Here is an 18,719-nt window from a genome sequence, read left to right on the forward strand (position 1 = left end):
CAGCACAATGGTGTGTCTTCCTGTCCAGCCCTTGTTGGAAGAAGATGGCCCTGATGCCCACATCAGATGCATCTACCACACCGGGTCTGGAGGAGTTCGGATGGCAGAGAACAGGAGTGATGGTGAAGCGTCTCGAGCTCCTTGGGTCACGCTTCATCTTCGGAGCCTAGCACAGGATCACACATAGACCCAGAAGGGTTAAACGAAACTTGGAATTTTAATACAAAAGAAACAAAACAAAGCAGTAGAATTTACAAGGTCTTGGATAACCTGGAATATTATAGCATAGCACAGCTGGAACTTCATTAGGTAAAGATCAGGAATACTGAGCTTCAGGGGATTAGCACTGCCCCTTTAAATACATTGCAGAGCACAAAGGAATTGTGCCCAGCTAATTAAACCACAGACTCCTGACAAGCTTACAAATAACCATTCTGATAAGAGTCAAAAGTCCAAGGATACTTAACTGGACACCTGCAAAGTCTTGAGGAGAATTAATTGGAAGTATCCAAGGATGATTGCAACTAAAATGTAAACTAAAGACCCAACTATAAAACATAAAAAAACTCAAAGCTCAACAATACATTATAATTATAATAATAATAACTACAGACATCTGTTAGTCTCGTGAGACCATGGATTTGCGCCTCGGAAGGTTTCCAGGGCTCAGGCCTGTGCAAGGTTGTATGGAAGACCGGCGGTTGCCCATGCTACAAGTCTCCCCTCTCCACACCACCAATGTTGTCCAAGGGAAGGGCACTAGTGCCGATACAGCTTGGCACCAGTGTCGTCACAGAGCAATGTGTGGTTAAGTGCCTTGCTCAAGGACACAACAGCCTCAGCTGAGGCTCAAACTAGTGACCTTCAGATCACTAGACCAACGCCTTAACCACTTGGCCATGCACCAACCATTATAATTGATAAAATAAGAGAATATAAAAAAAATAGAATGCTCTACTGATGACCCAAGGTTGTGACACCTTGAAAGTGTGGTCCGTAGTAGCAGGCCAGGTTATTCATGAGGTAGGTGATTTGGTGAGGGAGGTGAGATGAGCGACAATTTGGCTGTAGTTCCTGATAAAGTGGTGGTAGAAGTTCGAGAGGCCCAGGAAGTCCTGGAACTGTTTGAGGGAGTGCGGTCAGGACCATTTAACAATGCACACTTTTTCTGGATCCATGGTTATGCCTTTGTGTGAAAGGATGTGACTTAGGAAGGAAATGACAGAGGAGTGGAACTGGTATTTTTCTAATTTGCAGTACACCTGTAGGACTGAACAGACATGACAGACGTGATCTTGGGGTCCTTGGAGAAGATGAGCATGCCATTGAGGTAGACAAACACATACTTGTGCAGCATGTCTCAGAAGATCTCATTGATGAAGGTTTGGAAAATGACTGAACTGTTAAAAAGTCTGAAAGGCACAACCAAGTATTCGTAGTGGCCAATGGGTGTTTGGAATGCCATTTTCCATGCATTTCCATGGCTAATGCAGATCAGGTTGTATACAATCTGTGGATCAAGTTTGGTGAAGATCTGGGCCCCGCGATGTGTTCTGGATTCGTCATCCATCAAGCGGAGAGGGTAGTGGTTCTTCGTGGTGATTTTGCCGAGTCCACAGTAATTAATGCATGATGAAGACCCTCATCTTTCTTTTTGACAAAGAAGAGTCCTGTGGCCCAAAATGGTTCTGGGAACAGAACTGGAATTCTGGCTGATGATCTAGAGGGTCATTCCATAAGATGCTTGTCAATCGGATGGCCAGAGTGATTAGGCTTTTGAAATCTGTAGGCATCTCCCAGGTAGATAGCTGGTCTTTCAAGACTCAGAGGCCGTGAAGGAAATGGGCCAGTAGCGATTCTGCAGTCCAGGCGCACTCTGCCAAGAGGGCCCTGAATTCCATGGTGTAACTAGCACCGAACGTGATCCTTGATACAGGCGAAGTATCCGACCTGCTGCACCCCTTCCACTTCCCAGATAGTCAAAAACCTGGTGCATTTCAGCATTGAATTTCTCATATTTATTGCAAATGGTGGTTTCCCCAGATAAAGCAGCTGCCCAGGTCAGAGCTCACCCAGTCTTGAGAGTGATGACACAGGTAATCCAGGCTTGGTCTGTAGAATACAGAGATAGCTAGAGCTCAAATTGTAAAGTCCATTGGGACAGGAAGCTGCAGCATCAGGTTGGTGATCCATTGAAACATTAGGGCACAGGAATACGGGGCTCTAAGGAATAGGTTGACTTGTGCGGGGTCGCTATATTGAGATAGAGAGTTGGTTGAGAGTGGCAAGCAGATGGTCAATGGTTTCCTGCTGCTTCAGGATTGTGGAGTCTTGTCAATGGACAACTTCCTTTAGGCTAGCATACTCTGCTGGGTTAATAATTGGTTCACTCATCTTATCAGGAAATGTAGAGGAGGCTTGACCAAAAAGCAGAACAATAGAAACAGCTTCGGAGTAAGCAATATTTTACTAATAAACTATAAAGTAACAAGCTGTTGGAGGGGGGGGGGCCACAAAGCAAGAGAGATTATGACAAGATGACAAAGTAACTGGTTGAGGCTGGCTTGTTTGAAGGAATGAGTGAACGAAGGACTGTGGAAGAGATCCTGGTTTAAATAAGCTGTAGGAGGTGAGTTGGAAGTGGAAAAGTGACTCCTGTTAGCTGGGTGGAGACTGGGAGGTGCCTGCTTGTGCAGGCCTGACAGTCCTGCCCCATTTCCTATGTACAGATTGAGCTTTGCTGTTTTGTTGGTTGGGCCTTCAATATATTATATAAGAAAACTTTCTTGAACTCACTTATCAGATTCCACCCCATCTAATCCCTTAGCATAATGGCAGTCCCAGTCCATAGGAAAATTAAAATCCCTCACTATGATAACCCAATTAATCTTGCAAATTTCTGCAAATATTATCCTTTTATTTTCTGCAAATGTTCATTCAAGTTTCTGCAAATTAGTTTTCTGTCCCTTCAAACTGATCCACTTGGCAGAATTATCTGAACCTTTACAGGAACACTTAAATGTTACAGCATAAAACGTTACTTGAACAAAGTAAAGATAGGATTCAAGAACTAGAACCACAAAAGACTCTTTGTAACTGGAGGAGGGGGACTCCTGCACAGAAGAAATGTGAAATGAATTCATTGAACCAAATGATTTACTTCAGTGCCAGAGATTAACTTAATATATGGTAAATTCAATTCACTTCTAGGGCTAGTGGGTGAAGAAAAATCATGAAATTAGAAAATGGAAAATTATTAATATCTCCTTGTAGAACTTACATATGATCTAGAATATTAGCAAATGGGAATAAACACATCAACATTCTGAACAAGAACATAAGCAAACCTTTAATGATCTTGCTACATGTGCATTTCCGGTATCAAACCTCCAGGAAATAGGTCTGCTCCTGCTCGGAATGAACAGCCGTACATCCAAGTCAGCCTCTCTGAACTGAGGGACATCAGTCATGTACTTGGCCAGTGCTTGCAGCGCAACTATTGTCGCCTAGAAAGTAAAAAAGTACATGTTGAATATATTTGATGACATTTCGGATGAAAGTTCCAGGATTCACAACCTTTGCACACAGTAGCAATCAATATGTGATTTTTTAAAAAATTTCATTTGAAATACTCGAACTACTGAAGATTTTTGTTCCAGAAATGACAATGTTTTTACAAAAATTGGGAAAGGGAGACAGAATTCTGAAGGTGAAATCAAATAAATGCCTGGACAAGTCTGGAAATTTATATATGGAGTTAAATTTATATATAGCCGGAGGCCTGTAGACAGTATGAGCTGGGGTTAGACGACTGTTCATGTGTGCCTGGGTGGGTGGGAGGGAGGCAAAAAGCATGCTTTGCTATTTTATTGCTGTTTTTCTGTTGTTGTTTTGCTTGTGTATTCTGCAAACATAGTGGGTGTGCTATGTTAGCATCAGAATGTCTGGTAACACTTGTTGGTGATTAACGAAAATGTTGTATTTCACTGCATATTTCCATGTACGAGATAAATGAATCTGAATCTGAATTTAACTTGAGCTATGTGACATTTATTTTGAAAATTACAACACATCTTGAATATCCAGGATTTACTTTTATGTAGATTGTTCCCGATGATGGGGAAGTCCAGAACGAGGGGTCACAGTTTGAGGATAAAGGGGAAACCTTTTAGGACCGAGATTAGGAAAAACTTCTTCACACAGAGAGTGGTGAATCTGTGGAATTCTCTGCCACAGGAAACAGTTGAGGCTAGTTCATTGGCTATATTTAAGAGGGAGTTAGATATGGCCCTTGTGGCTAAAGGGATCAGGGGGTATTGGGGGAAGGCTGGTACAGGGTTCTGAGTTGGATGATCAGCCATGATCATATTGAATGGCGGTGTAGGCTCGAAGGGCCGAATGGCCTACTCCTGCACATATTTTCTATGTTTCTATGTACTGCTATGTACAGTAAAAATAAAATAAGCCTCTTTTTTCTGTATCACCAGGTAACGTTTCCTGTGTTTCCTATTTACTCAGCTGAATTGGATTCCTAAACAACAGGAATTCTGCAGATGCTGGAAATTCAAGCAACACACGTAAAAGTTGCTGGTGAATGCAGCAGGCCAGGCAGCATCTCTAGGAAGAGGTGCAGTCGACGTTTCAGGCTGAGACCCTTTGTTAGGACTAACGAAGGGTCTCGGCCTGAAACGTCAACTGCACCTCTTCCTAGAGATGCTGCCTGGCCTGCTGCGTTCACCAGCAACTTTTATGTGTGTTGCTTGAACTGGGTTCCTGTCCATTTGCCAGATGTGGATTCCTGCTCTTCCTTGATACTTTCCAGGTTCTATTTTACACACGACTTTTAAATGTATTGTACACATGAAAAGAAGTATTATTCTACTGCTATTTAACATGTAATAAAGTGAACTAAAGTGACAATCTAGAAAACCTGTTAGTCTGGACAGTAAAGTCCCAAGTCTGATACGTGAATGGAGTTTGTCTTTATATCATTATAAAGTCTAAAGGCCATGACAGAATACTTTTAACATAGATATTATTTAAGCATTTGATAATTTTCTTGATCATTAGGTCAGCCTCCTACAAAGGTCAGGTTTTGGACAAAGTCTGATGTTTACCTGAGTAGAATCATAGCCTCCTCCATATTTGCTCTTGCTTGATAGCCATCTCACTAATTTACCAGCACGGTCATACTGCTTCTGTTGCAAGAAGAACAGAAGGGCATATCCTGTGGCTTCAATGGTATACAGAGAATCTGCATTTCCTGACACTGGCCAGTATGATTTGTCTAAAAAAAAGTGTAAGAGAAAATTTACCGAAATGTTAGATGTTCAAGTTAATGCACATCTATTTCAAAACAGATCTCACAATTGCTTTCTTGCACTCTCTCTCATTAAGCTCAATCCCCTTTACCTCACTACTACTGTTAGGTGGCCTGTACACATCTCCCACCAGCATTTTCTGCCCCATAATGTTATGCAGCTCTACCCATATCGATTCCACATCCTCCCGGCTAATGTCCTTCCTTTCTATTGTGTTAATCTCCTCTCTAACCAGCAATGCCACCCCAGCTCCTTCTCTTTCATGTCTATCCCTCCTGAATATTGAATATCCCTGAATGTTGAGCTCCCATCCTTGGTCACCCTGGAGCCATGTCTCTGTGATCCCAACTATACAATATTCATTAGGGTAGAAGGTTCTGTGATAGAGGGAAAGATGTGATAACAGCACATTTGGAAAGCGGTGAAATCATCGGACAAAGTCAGCATGGATTTGTGAAAGGAAAATCATGTCTGACGAATCTCATAGAATTTTTTGAGGAAGTAACTAGTAGAGTGGATAGGGGAGAACCAGTGGATGTGGTATATTTGGATTTTCAGAAGACTTTTGACAAGGTCCCACACAGGAGATTAGTGTACAAACTTAAAGCACACGGTATTGGTGGTAAGGTATTGATGTGGATAGAGAATTGGTTGGCAGACAGGAAGCAAAGAGTGGGAATAAACGGGACCTTTTCAGAATGGCAGGCAGTGACTAGTGGGGTACCGCAAGGCTCAGTGCTGGGACCCCAGTTATTTACAATATATATTAATGACTTAGATGAGGGAATTAAACACAGCATCTCCAAGTTTGCGGATGACATGAAGCTGGGCGGCAGTGTTAGCTGTGAGGAGGATGCTAAGAGGATGCAGGGTGACTTGGATAGGTTAGGTGAGTGGGCAAATTCATGGCAGATGCAATTTAATGTGGATAGGTGTGAGGTTATCCACTTTGGTGGCAAAAACAGGAAAACAGATTATTATCTGAATGGTGGCCGATTAGGAAAAGGGGAGGTGCAACGAGACCTGGGTGTCATTGTACACTAGTCATTGAAAGCGGGCATGCAGGTACAGCAGGCGGTGAAAAAGGCGAATGGTATGCTGGCATTTATAGCGAGTGGATTTGAGTACAGGAGCAGGGATGTACTACTGCAGTTGTACAAGGCCTTGGTGAGACCACACCTGGAGTATTGTGTGCAGTTTTGGTCCCCTAATCTGAGGAAAGACATCCTTGCCATAGAGGGAGTACAAAGAAGGTTCACCAGATTGATTCCTGGGATGGCAGGACTTTCATATGATGAAAGACTGGATCGACTAGGCTTATACTCGTTGGAATTTAGAAGATTGAGGGGGGATCTTATTGAAACGTATAAAATCCTAAAGGGATTGGACAGGCTAGATGCAGGAAGATTGTTCCCGATGTTGGAACAATCGTCCAGAACGAGGGGTCACAGTTTGAGGATTTTGGGGAAGCCTTTTAGGACCGAGATTAGGAAAAACTTCTTCACACAGAGAGTGGTGAATCTGTGGAATTCTCTGCCACAGGAAACAGTTGAGGCCAGTTCATTGGCTATATCTAAGAGGGAGTTAGATATGGCCCTTGTGGCTAAAGGGATCAGGGGGTATGGAGGGAAGGCTGGTACAGGGTTCTGAGTTGGATGATCACCCATGATCATACTGAATGGCGGTGCAGGCTCGAAGGGCCGAATGGCCTACTCCTACATCTATTTTCTATGTTTTCTATATTAATAGTCATTCAACCATAGTTATGGATATAATATCATTATGACAGCAGTAAAACAGAGTCAAACAAAAAATGTAGCCTAAGTCCCTGAATGTCATGGCTTGCAGATTGATGAAATATAGTCCTGGAGTCATGTTTCTGCAAGAACAAGCACATAGCAGTCTTCATCACGCACTCATGCAGCTGCAGACGAACACAATCCACCTCATCTACTACCGAGCGAACATTGGAGGACAGCACCAGTGGGAGGAACCAGGCAACAAACCAGCACAGACACCCACTGCACCACACCACCTATAGTGTCTCCTTCCCTGGGAGGTTGCAACAGGCCATTTTGCTGCATGGAGTTTGGTCCATGCAGTTCCCCTGCCATCCGTCTTGCCAATGAAGCAGTGAACTGGACTTGCAGTGTTCTACAGTACTAACGTCCAACAAAGTTTTGCAATGACAGAAAAAAGAATCCAAGGCAATCATTGGGAGGCAGATTTTGGAAAGGTGCAAAAATAACAGGGTTGTTATCATGGGTGACTTTAACTTCCCTAATATTGATTGGCACCTGATTAGTTCCAAGGGTTTAGATGGGGCAGAGTTTGTTAAGTGTGTCCAGGATGGATTCGTGTCACAGTATGAGGGCAGGCCGACTAGGGGGAATGCCATACTAGATCTAGTACTAGGTAATGAACCGGGTCAGGTCACAGATCTCTCAGTGGTGAGAATCTGGGGGACAGTGACCACCGCTCCCTGGCCTTTAGCATTATCATGGAAAAGGATAGAATCAGAGAGGACAGGAAAATTTTTAATTGGGGAAAGGCAAATTATGAGGCTATAAGGCTAGAACTTGCAGGTGTGAATTGGGATGATGTTTTTGCAGGGAAATGTACTCTGGACATGTGGTCGATGTTTAGAGATCTCTTGCAGGATGTTGGGGATAAATTTGTCCCGGTGAGGAAGATAAAGAATGGTACGGTGAAGGAACCATGGGTGACAAGTGAGGTGGAAAATATAGTCAGGTGGAAGAAGGCAGCATACATGAGGTTTAGGAAGCAAGGATCAGATCGGTCTATTGAGGAACATAGGGAAGCAAGAAAGGAGCTTAAGAAGGGGTGAGAAGAACAAGAAGGGGGCATGAGAAGGCCTTGGTGAGTAGGGTGAAGGAAAACCCCAAGGCATTCTTCAATTATGTGAAGAAAAAATGGATGACAGGAGTGAAGGTAGGACTGATAAGAGATAAAGGTGGGAAGATGTGGCTGGAGGCTGTGGAGGTGAGCAAGGTTCTCAAAGAATACTTCTCTTCGGTATTCACTAATGAGAGGGAACTTGATGATGGTGAGGACAATATGAGTGAGGTTGATATTCTGGAGCATGTTGCTATTAAGGGAGAGGAGGTGTTGGAGTTGTTAAAATACATTAGGACAGATAAGACCCCGGGGCCTGACAGAATATTTCCCAGTCTGATCCACAAGGTGAGAGACGAGTTTGCTGAGCCTCTGGCTAGGATCTTTATGTCCTCGTTGTCCACGGGAATGGTACCGGCGGATTGGAGAGAGGCAAATGTTGTCCCGTTGTTCAAAAAAGGCAGTAGAGATAGTCCGGGTAATTATAGACCAGTGAGCCTTGCGTCTGTGGTGGGAAAGCTGTTGGAAAAGATTCTTAGAGATAGGATCTATAGGGATTTAGAGAATCATGGTTTGATCAGGGACAGTCGGCATGGCTTTGAGAAGGGCGGATCGTGTCTAACAAGCCTGATAGAGTTCTTTGAGGAGGTGACCAGTCATATAGATGAGGGTAGTGCAATGGGTGTGATCTCTATAGATTTCAGTAAGGCATTCAACAAGGTTCCACACAGTAGGCTTATTCAGAAAGTTAGAAGGCATGGGATCCAGGGAAGTTTGGCCAGGTGGATTCAGAATTGGCTTGCCTGCAGAAGGCAGAGGGTGGTGGTGGAGGGAGTACATACAGATTGGGGGATTGTGACTAGTGGTGTCCCACAAGGATCTGTTCTGGGACCTCTACTTTTCGTGATTTTTATTAACGACCGGGATGTGGGGTTAGAAGGGTGGGTGGCAAGTTTGCAGACGACACAAAGGTTGGTGGTGTTGTAGATAGTGTAGAGGATTGTCAAAAATTGCAGAGAGACATTGATAGGATGCAGAAGTGGGCTGAGAAGTGGCAGATGGAGTTCAACCTGGAGAAGTGTGAGGTGGTACATTTTGGAAGGACAAACTCCAAGGCAGAGTACAAAGTAAATGGCAGGATACTTGGTAGTGTGAAGGAGCAGAGGGATCTCAGGGTACATGTCCACAGATCCCTGAAAGTTGCCTCACAGGTAGATAGGGTAGTTAAGAAAGCTTATGGGGTGTTAACTTTCATAAGTCGAGGGATAGAGTTTAAGAGTCGCGATGTAATGATGCAGCTCTATAAAACTCTGGTTAGGCCACACTCGGAGTACTGTGTCCAGTTCTGGTCACCTCACTATAGGATGAATGTGGAAGCATTGGAAAGGGTACAGAAGAGAATTACCAGGATGCTGCCTGGTTTAGAAAGTATGCATTATGATCAGAGATTAAGGGAGCTAGGGCTTTACTCTTTGGAGAGAGGGAGGATGAGAGAGGAAACATGATAGAGGTGTACTAGATATTGAGAGGTATAGATAGAGTGAACAGCCAGCACCTCTTCCCCAGGGCACCACTGCTCAATACAAGAGGACATGTCTTTAAGTAAGGGGTGGGAAGTTCAAGGGGGATATTAGAGGAAGGTTTTTTACTCAGAAAGTGGTTGGTGCGTGGAATGCACTGCCTGAGTCAGTGGTGGAGGCAGATACACTAGTGAAGTTTAAGAGACTACTAGACAGGTATATGGAGGAATTTAGTTTGGGGTCTTATATGGGAGGCAAGGTTTGAGGGTTGGTACAACATTGTGGGCCGAAAGAGCTGTACTGTGCTGTACTATTCTATGTTCTATGTTCTATTTGAACTGTTTGTTAGAATGCACACTGCTATTCACACCACTTCTGATGCCTTCCTTCTTCAGTGGCTGTAGCAGGTACAAGTCCAGCTCGATCACTGTCGAGTAAATCATTAATGGGGTAGTCTGATGTTTTTCATATCCAACAGTCTTAATGATTATAAAGAAGATATAACGGATGAACAATTATATGTTTGTTTGGGCCAAAGAGACTGCTGCGACCGAGATGACTACCATCTTACTGGAATATTTCTCTCTCTAAACCTTAGAGAATCTTAGCATAATTACTTGAGATGGATTAAAATTCAGCTCCTTAATCTCAAACCATTACCACAAAGGGAAGGTCTAGTATTTGAACACAAAGCACTCCAAATCAAGAAATCCAAAATAAAAAATAATTAAATGATAGAAATGCCCATGTCTGTTCAGTTCACAAGTATGGCCCACAGCTTTTGAATGTCTACTACTTTCATTGTCTTTCTTATTCTGTGACATTCATACTGTTGTGCCCTGGACTCTATGAATATCTATAACATTTGCAATATGATCTCTGTAACTCAGGTCTCCTAGTCTATATCTATCTCCTAAATTTCTCGTAACGAATATTGTAGCCTTCCACACTGCATTAACAATCTCAGATAATATTTCTGCTCCTCTTTTTATATCTGCACTGAACTTATATTTTATTTCTTTGCTTGTCCTATGACCACCCCATCATGCTTGCAACATTAGCTCTTCAGTCACTCTCTCCTGACTCTTACCCTATCACAGAGTTTCGCTTTCCTCTTTGTTCCATAATCCTGAACAACCATTTACATTTTAATATTCCCCATGAAAAAATTATCAACCACAAACATCAACTCTGTTTCTCTCTCTGCAGGTGCTCTGTGAGCAGATGAAAGTTTCCAGCATTTTCTGTTTTCATTTCAGATTTCAAACATTTGTAGCACTTCATTTCTGTGTGTGCATCAGTTAGTTTTCATCCGCTACAATATTTCACTCACTCCTGTTGTGAGTTTCACTAAATGTGCTGACATGGCAGAAAAGTTATGGAGTTGGTCAAAAAGATGTGGGCACAGCAACTAATGTGGGCACCACAGTGGCACAACACTATTACTGCTCGGGGTGTCAGAGTTCAGAGTTCAGAGTTCTATCTCGGTATCCTCTGTAAGGAGTCTGTATGTCCTCCTAATGAAGTACTGGTCAGTGGGTTAATTGGTCATTGTAAATTGTCCCATGATTAGATTAGAGTTAAATCAGTGGTTGTCAGGGGTTTGCTGGGTGGCGCAGCTCAAGGGGACAGAAAGGCCTATCTTGTATTTCTAAATAAGTTCTTACCCGGTGAAGCAAATTTCATTACAACGTCTTCCTTGTTTATACCCAACAGCGAAAGAGCATAGGCTGAAAGTACTGCACCATATGTTCCATCAAGACCATCTATGTTCTGCTCCAGGTAATTAACTGCTTTCTTGATGCTGTTCTCATAACTCTAATTGAAAAATGATACGTACATTAAACAACTCTAGACAGGAATTACATGTAAGTGAACATTATTGTTAAACATGAATTCACAACAGCAATACATATTGTATGGATAAATAAGACCTTTAATTCTTTGAGGAGATTACAAGTAGGATAGATGAAGGGCTGCAGTGGATGTTGTATATTTGGACTTTCAGAAGGCCTTTGACAAGGTGCCACACATGAGGCTGCTTACCAAGTTAAGGGCCCATCGTATTACAGGAAAGTTACTAACATGATTAGAGCATTGGCTGGTTGGAAGAAGGCAGCAAGTGGGAATAAAAGGATCGTTATCTGGTTGGCTGCCAGTGACTAGTGGTGTTCTGTAGGGGTCAGTTCTGGGACCATTTCTTTTTATGCTGTATACAAATGACTTAGATGATGTAATCGATGGTTTTATTGGAGATTCGTGGAGGGGCAGGTAGTGTTGAGGAATCAGGTAGGATGCAGAAGAACTTTGACAGATTAGGAGAATGGGCAAGAAAGTGGCAAATGAAATATAATGTTGGAAAATGCATGGTCATGCACTTTGGTAGTAGAAATAAATGTGCAGACTATTTTCTAAATGGGGAGAAAATCCAAAAATCTAAATGCAAAGGGACTTGGGAGCCCTTGTGCAGAACACCCTAAAGGTTAACTTGCAGGTTGAGTCAATGGTGAGGAAGGCAAATGCAATGTTACCATTCATTTCAACAGGTCTAGAATACAAGAGCAGGGATGTGATGCTGAGGATTTATATGGCACTAGTGAGGCCTCACCTTGATTATTGTGTACAGTTTTGGGCTCCTCATCTTAGAAGAGATGTGCTGGTATTGGAGAGGGTCCAGAGGAGGTTCACAAGGATAATTCCAGGAATGAAAGGGTTATCATATGAGGAACATTTGATGGCTCTGAGTCTGTACTCACTGGAATTCAGAAGGATGATGGGGGATCTCACTGAAACGGAATGTTTGAAAGGCCTAGAGAGTAGATGTGGAAAGGATGCTTCCCATGGTGGGAGAGTCTAGGACAAGAAGGCACAGCCTCAGGATAGAAAGGCATCAGTTCAAAACAGAGATGTGGAGAAATTTCTTCAGCCAGAGGGCGGTGAATTTATGGAATTTGTTGCCACAAGCTGCTGTGGAGGCCAGGTCATTGGGTGTATTTAAGGCAGAGATTGATAGGTTCTTGATTGAACATGGCATCAAAGGTTATAGTGAGAAGGCCAGGAACTAGGGTTGAGGAGGAGAGAAAAAAAATCAGCCATAATTGCATGGTGGAGCAGACTCGATGAGCCAGATGGCCTGATTCTGCTCCTAGGTCTTATGGCAGGGGTCCCCAACCTTTTTTGCACCGCAAACTGGTTTATTATTGACAATATTTTAGCGGACCGGCTGACCGGCGGGGGGTTAAGGTTGCCAACGGACAAGAGTAGCTGTCAAATACGTTGTGTTTACCCCAAGAAAGACTACCATGACCATGAAGCCTTGCGCGGACACCTGTGTGCACATGCGTGACTTGCGCATGCGTGTACATGCCGATTTTTTTCTACAAATCGTTTTTGGCAATTCTGTTCGGGGGGGGGTGTGTTAATCACAACCAGAATATAGGTGATAAGTGGCTAAAACACTCAATTTTGTTTCTAAAAGGGATTATCTAATGAATTTAATATTAAACACACAGTGCATATTTTCCTCGCATGAATATAGTGATAAGTCAACTATTAGGGGAGCTTGAAGTAAGTGTTGAACGAACTTCCAGTAGAAGTGGTAGAGGCAGGTTCGATATTATCATTTAAAGAAAAATTGGATAGGTATATGGACAAGAAAGGAATGGAGGGTTATGGGCTGAGTGCAGGTCAGTGGGACTAGGTGAGATTAGCGTTTGGCACGGACCAGAAGGGCAGAGGTGGCCTGTTTCCATGTTGTAATTGTTATATGGTTATAGGGTTATATAAGTCAATAGCATCATAACATTTTAAGTAACGTTTGGATATTAAACACACAGCACATATTTTCCCCATATGAACATATAAAATCATTGCAACACACCAATATCGCTGAATCAATGGGAACCCTGGGCTTGTTTTCCTGCAACAAGACGGTGCCATCCAGGGGTGATGGGAGACAGCGATACTTGAAGGGGGTTCCTTATGCCCATTCCATGCACTCACCACTCTCTGAGTAAAAAACTTACTGCTGACATCTCCTCTGTACCTCCTCCCCAGCACCTTAAACCTGTGTCCTCTTTTGGCAACCATTTCAGCCCTGGGAAAAAGCCTCTAACTATCCATACGATCAATGCCTCTCATCATCTTATACACCTCTATCAGGTCACCTCTCATCCTCCTTTGCTCCAAGGAGAAAAGGCCGAGTTCACTCAACCTATTCTCATAAGGCATGCTCCCCAATCCAGGCAACATCCTTGTAAATCTCCTCTGCATCCTTTCTATGGCTTCCACATCCTTCCTGTAGTGAGGCAACCAGAACTGAGCACAGTACTCCAAGTGGGGTCTGACCAGCATCCTATATAGCTGAAACATTACCTCTCAGCTCCTAAATTCAATTCCACAATCGATGAAGGCCATTACACCATATGCCTTCTTAACCACAGAGTCAACCTGCGCAGCTGCTTTGAGCATCCTATGGACTCGGACCCCAAGATCCCTCTGATCCTCCACAATGCCAAGAGACTTACCATTAATACTATATTCTGCCATCATATTTGACCTACGAAAATGAACCACTTCACACTTATCTGGGTTGAACTCCATCTGCCACTTCTCACCCCCATTTTGCATCCTATCAATGTCCCGCTGTAATATCTGACAGTCCTCCACAATATCCACAAAACTTCCAACCTTTGTGTCATCAGAAAACTTACTAACCCATACCTCCACTTCCTCATCCAGGTCATTTATAAAAATCACAAAGATTAAGGGTACCAGAACAGATCCCTGAGGCACTCCACTGGTGACCAACCTCCATGCAGAATATGACCCATCTACAACTACTCTTTGCCTTCTGTGGACAAGCCAGTTCTGGATTTTAATTGCTCCCATATGTGTGCAAACCTTTTACTTTAGTGGAGGATGGGATAATGGTTGTATAAATGACCATTTAGTGAATTCACACTTTGCCATTTGATGTTTCAGCCTGTTTAGATTAGATTAAATTAGACTGGATTCAATTTTATTGTCATTGTGCCGAGTACAGATACAAAGCCAATAAAATGCAATTAGCATCTGATCAGAAATACAAAAGAGATCTCTCTTGGAACGCTAGATGGAGTAGGTTGCATTTTGGCTTTGCTCCGTTCATTTTTCAGTCATTTTACCACCCTTTTACTATCTATATAAAAGTGTTTATAACACTTTTATATGCTTGAATTTTGATTTTTAATCGACGGAAGTGACTACCAGAGGGAAAAAGGCATTAGCTGAAGGCAAGGAAGCCGGTAATGGAAATGGAAAGAAAGAAGGTGTTTTTGAACAGCCTAAACAGTCGTCTCAACTTACTTTGGAGGCTACCTCAAAGGTCCTGGATGATAAACTCTATAAATATTTGCTACTTTGGAAGTACTGTTAAAGGAGATTGAAGGTAGATTGGCAGTACTTAAGTGGGAGAGCGCAAAACAACGATATCAAATTTCTGAACTCGTTGAAGCTGGGAGACAGGGAGATCGCAGGCTCGATCTATTGGAAAAGCAATTAACTTGGACCACTCAAACACTGGAACAGTATAAAGTTAAGACTATTGACTTGGAGAGTCATAGTCAGAGACAGAATTTGCGAATAATAGGACTCAGTGAAGACGTTGAGAGCGGTGATCTTACTAAGATTTTTCTTAATTTTTAATACTGTGTTCGGTTCTGATGTTTTTTCTTCTCCCCTTATACTCGATCACGCTCACTAGTATTTAAGAGTTAAACCCCTAAGGAGTTGAAACTCCGACCTGTGATACTCCGATTTCATTATGTGCATACTAAGGAGCATTTGATTCGAATTGCTGGTCGGAAAGGGGTTATTGTGCATGGTGATCTCAAGTTTCACCTGGTTGAAGACTATAGTCCTGAGATAATGCAAGAAATATCGCTTTTTAAACCGGTGATGTCCGAATTATATCAAATAAATTTCCAACCAGCTCGCCTAAGGGTTGTTCTGCCTGATAAATCGCATAAATGGTTTAAATCCGTGGACGAAGCATATCAATTTCTTGAGAATCAAAGTCTGAGCTCAGATGCCTAATAAATTTGCTGTTTCTTCATGTTTCTATTCATTTGACTTATAAACTGGTGATGTCCGAGCTCTATTAAAGAAAATTCCAAACAGTTTTGCTATTTCCAACTCACCTAAGGGTTGTTCTACCTGTTAAATCACGTAAATGGTTTAAATCTGTGGACAAAACTCATCAATTCCTTGAGGATCAACATTCGATCTCAGCTGTCCAATAAATTTACTGTTTTATCATGTTTGTATTCATTTGTTTATAAGTTAATAACCAGTTCATCGATTTGGACTTTTAAAGTTTGAAGAATCTTGCCTTTGGTTTCATAATGCTCGTACTTTGTTTAGGAGTGTGGATATTTATTATGCTTTTATGTTAAAGTTCCTTTTTCTTTCTCTCCCTCTAATATTTTATCCTATTATTTTCAATTGTTTGTTTTTGAAAATAATTAAGAATCTGATTTGGTGATTAATTTTTTTCTTGAAATATTAATAAGATGGTATTTTGTTTCACTTTCCAAGATCTTGCCTTTCAAAATGTTTTGCAAATGGCTGTTTTTTTTAAACATTTGTTTGGTGTTTGTTATGGTATTCTTCTCTCAATGTTTTGACTGTGGGTGGTGTTTTGAATTCCTTCTTCATTGGAGACTTGCCTTCAAGAGAGATGGGGGTAGGGAAATGTCCAGATAGCTTTCTGGCTGCCTATTGTCCAGTTTTCGGGCTTTTTTGTGTGGGGGTGGGGTTATTTTTAGTTTGATTTTTTCCATCTGGGCTGATCTGAAACTACAAATATGTCGGAATTGTCGTAACTTCCGGTTCCACTTTAAACCTTTGTCCCTCTTCCTAATTCAAGAGTTTCCTATGCAGTAAGGTTAACGCTTTACACACAATATGGTTTATTCAAATACAATGGATAATATTATTAACTTTGTTTCATGGAATATGAATGGTTTGAATCATCCCATTAAAGGGAAGAAGATTTTTAAAGCTTTTCATAGATTGAATGCTCAGATTATCTTTGCCCAGGAGACTCATGTAAGGAAGGAGGATAATCAGCATTTTTTTAGGTTTGGGAGAAGAAAAATTTCACTCTAATTCACAGGCTAAGGTGAAAGGAATCTCTGTTTCTATAGATTCCTCGATTTCATTTGTTCACTATGAAACAACTTCAGACCCGAATGGTAGATTTCTATTAATTACTAGTTTACTTTATAACCAAAAGGTTGTTATGGTTAATATCTATGCACCAAATACCAGTTATCCTGAATTCTTTAAGCATTTATTTGCATCCCTTCCTAATTTAAATGAATATACGTTAATAATGAGCGGAGATTTTAACTGTTGCCTGATCCCTCGATGGACAGGTCTGCGCCCAGTAAGGTACTTCCAAACAAATCCGCTATTTTTATATACCTCTTGCCCATCCTCTGGGTCACCCCCCCCCCTTGTCTTTCTTCCCGGACCTCCTGTCCCATGATCCTCTCGTATCCCCTTTTGCCTATCACCTGTCCAGCTCTCGGCTCTATCCCTCCCCCTCCTGTCTTTTCCTATCATTTTGCATCTCCCCCTCCCCCTCCAGCTTTCAAATCCCTTACTCACTCTTCCTTCAGTTAGTCCTGACGAAGGGTCTCGGCCTGAAACGTCGACTGCGCCTCTTCCTATAGATGCTGCTTGGCCTGCTGCGTTCACCAGCAACTTTGATGTATGTTGCTTGAATTTCCAGCATCTGCAGAATTCCTGTTGTTTGCGCTATTTTTATTAATTCCTTTTTAGTTGACTCCAGAATTTTAGAAGTTTGGAGGTTTTTATATCCTAACGATAAAGAGTTCTTATTCTTTTCTCAAGTATATCATAATTACTCCAGAATTGACTACTTTTTCATTGACTCTCGATTAGTTTAATCTGTTCCAGCCTGCGAGTACGACACAATTGCCGCCTCTGATCATGCGCCCCGGAACTATCGATCAAATTAACCGGTGTAACTTTCAGTGCTAGACAATGGCGGTTCAGTTCTATTCTGCTTCAGGAATTTTGTTAACTTTATTAAAGAACAGACTGTCTTTTTCTTCTCAACTAATTTTACGGAAGAAATTTCCAGTGAGATATTATGGGACACTTTTAAAGCATATATCCATGGGCAAATTATTTCATATTCTGCTGGATTCAAAAAAATGAATTAATAATGAAGTGCGACATTGGTTGATAAGTTTAAAGAAATTGATAAAAAATATTCTGTTGCTCCTAATTTGGAGCTTTACAAAAAGAGAGTTGTACTTCAGATGCAACACAGTTTGCTATTAACATCCCCAACTGAAAATCAATTACTTAAATCTAAGAGTCAATATTATATACATGGTGATAAATCGGGTAAATTACTGGCCAACCAATTGAAAGCTGCTTTGGCTAAACATCAAATTATTAAAGTTCGTAAACGGGATAGTACTTTGATGGTTGATCACGATGAAATTAATAAATCTTTTCAAGAATTCTATATCCCTTTATACCAATCAAAATTTCTTGACGATTCTTTTATAATGCATGAATTTTTAAGAAAATTGAATATTCTGAAATTACCACTTAATGAATGTTTAACATTAGATGCACCTATTATGGAAGAAGAAATAAAGAAAGTAATTTCTTTGATGAATTCTGGTAAAGCACCCGGCCTGGATGGTTATACAGTAGAATTTTTAAAATCTTTTTCAAGTCTACTTTCTCCTTGGTTATGTAGAATTTTTAAGGATGCTTTATTTGTAGGTAAATTACCACATTCTTTTTATGAAGCATCTATTTCTTTAATTCCTAAAAAAGATAAAAACCCCACTGAATGTGCATCATATAGACCTATATCCTTGTTAAATGTGGATTCCAATTTTTTTCCAAAATATAAGCAATTAGATTGGAAAATGTATTGCCACAAATTGTTTCTGATGACCAGACAGGAGTTATTAAAAACCGTTATTCGTAT

The 18,719-nt window shown here is 41.5% G+C and overlaps 1 protein-coding gene across 1 annotated transcript in view; it reads right to left on the reverse strand.

The window, feature by feature from the left end:
• Positions 1-18,719, reverse strand: part of LOC134339400 (complement C3-like) — a 219,169-nt gene that overhangs the window by 35,367 nt on the left and 165,083 nt on the right. Inside the window, exons 28-30 of the mRNA XM_063035863.1 lie at positions 11,365-11,515; positions 5,118-5,287; positions 3,348-3,506 (exon numbers count right to left, since the gene is read on the reverse strand). Of these exons, the coding sequence (XP_062891933.1) occupies positions 3,348-3,506; positions 5,118-5,287; positions 11,365-11,515 (480 nt within the window). The remainder of the gene's footprint in view (positions 1-3,347; positions 3,507-5,117; positions 5,288-11,364; positions 11,516-18,719) is intronic.

The sequence above is a fragment of the Mobula hypostoma genome, chromosome 29 (genome assembly GCF_963921235.1).
Source record: "Mobula hypostoma chromosome 29, sMobHyp1.1, whole genome shotgun sequence".
In the NCBI taxonomy this organism is placed as follows: Eukaryota; Metazoa; Chordata; class Chondrichthyes; order Myliobatiformes; family Myliobatidae; genus Mobula; species Mobula hypostoma.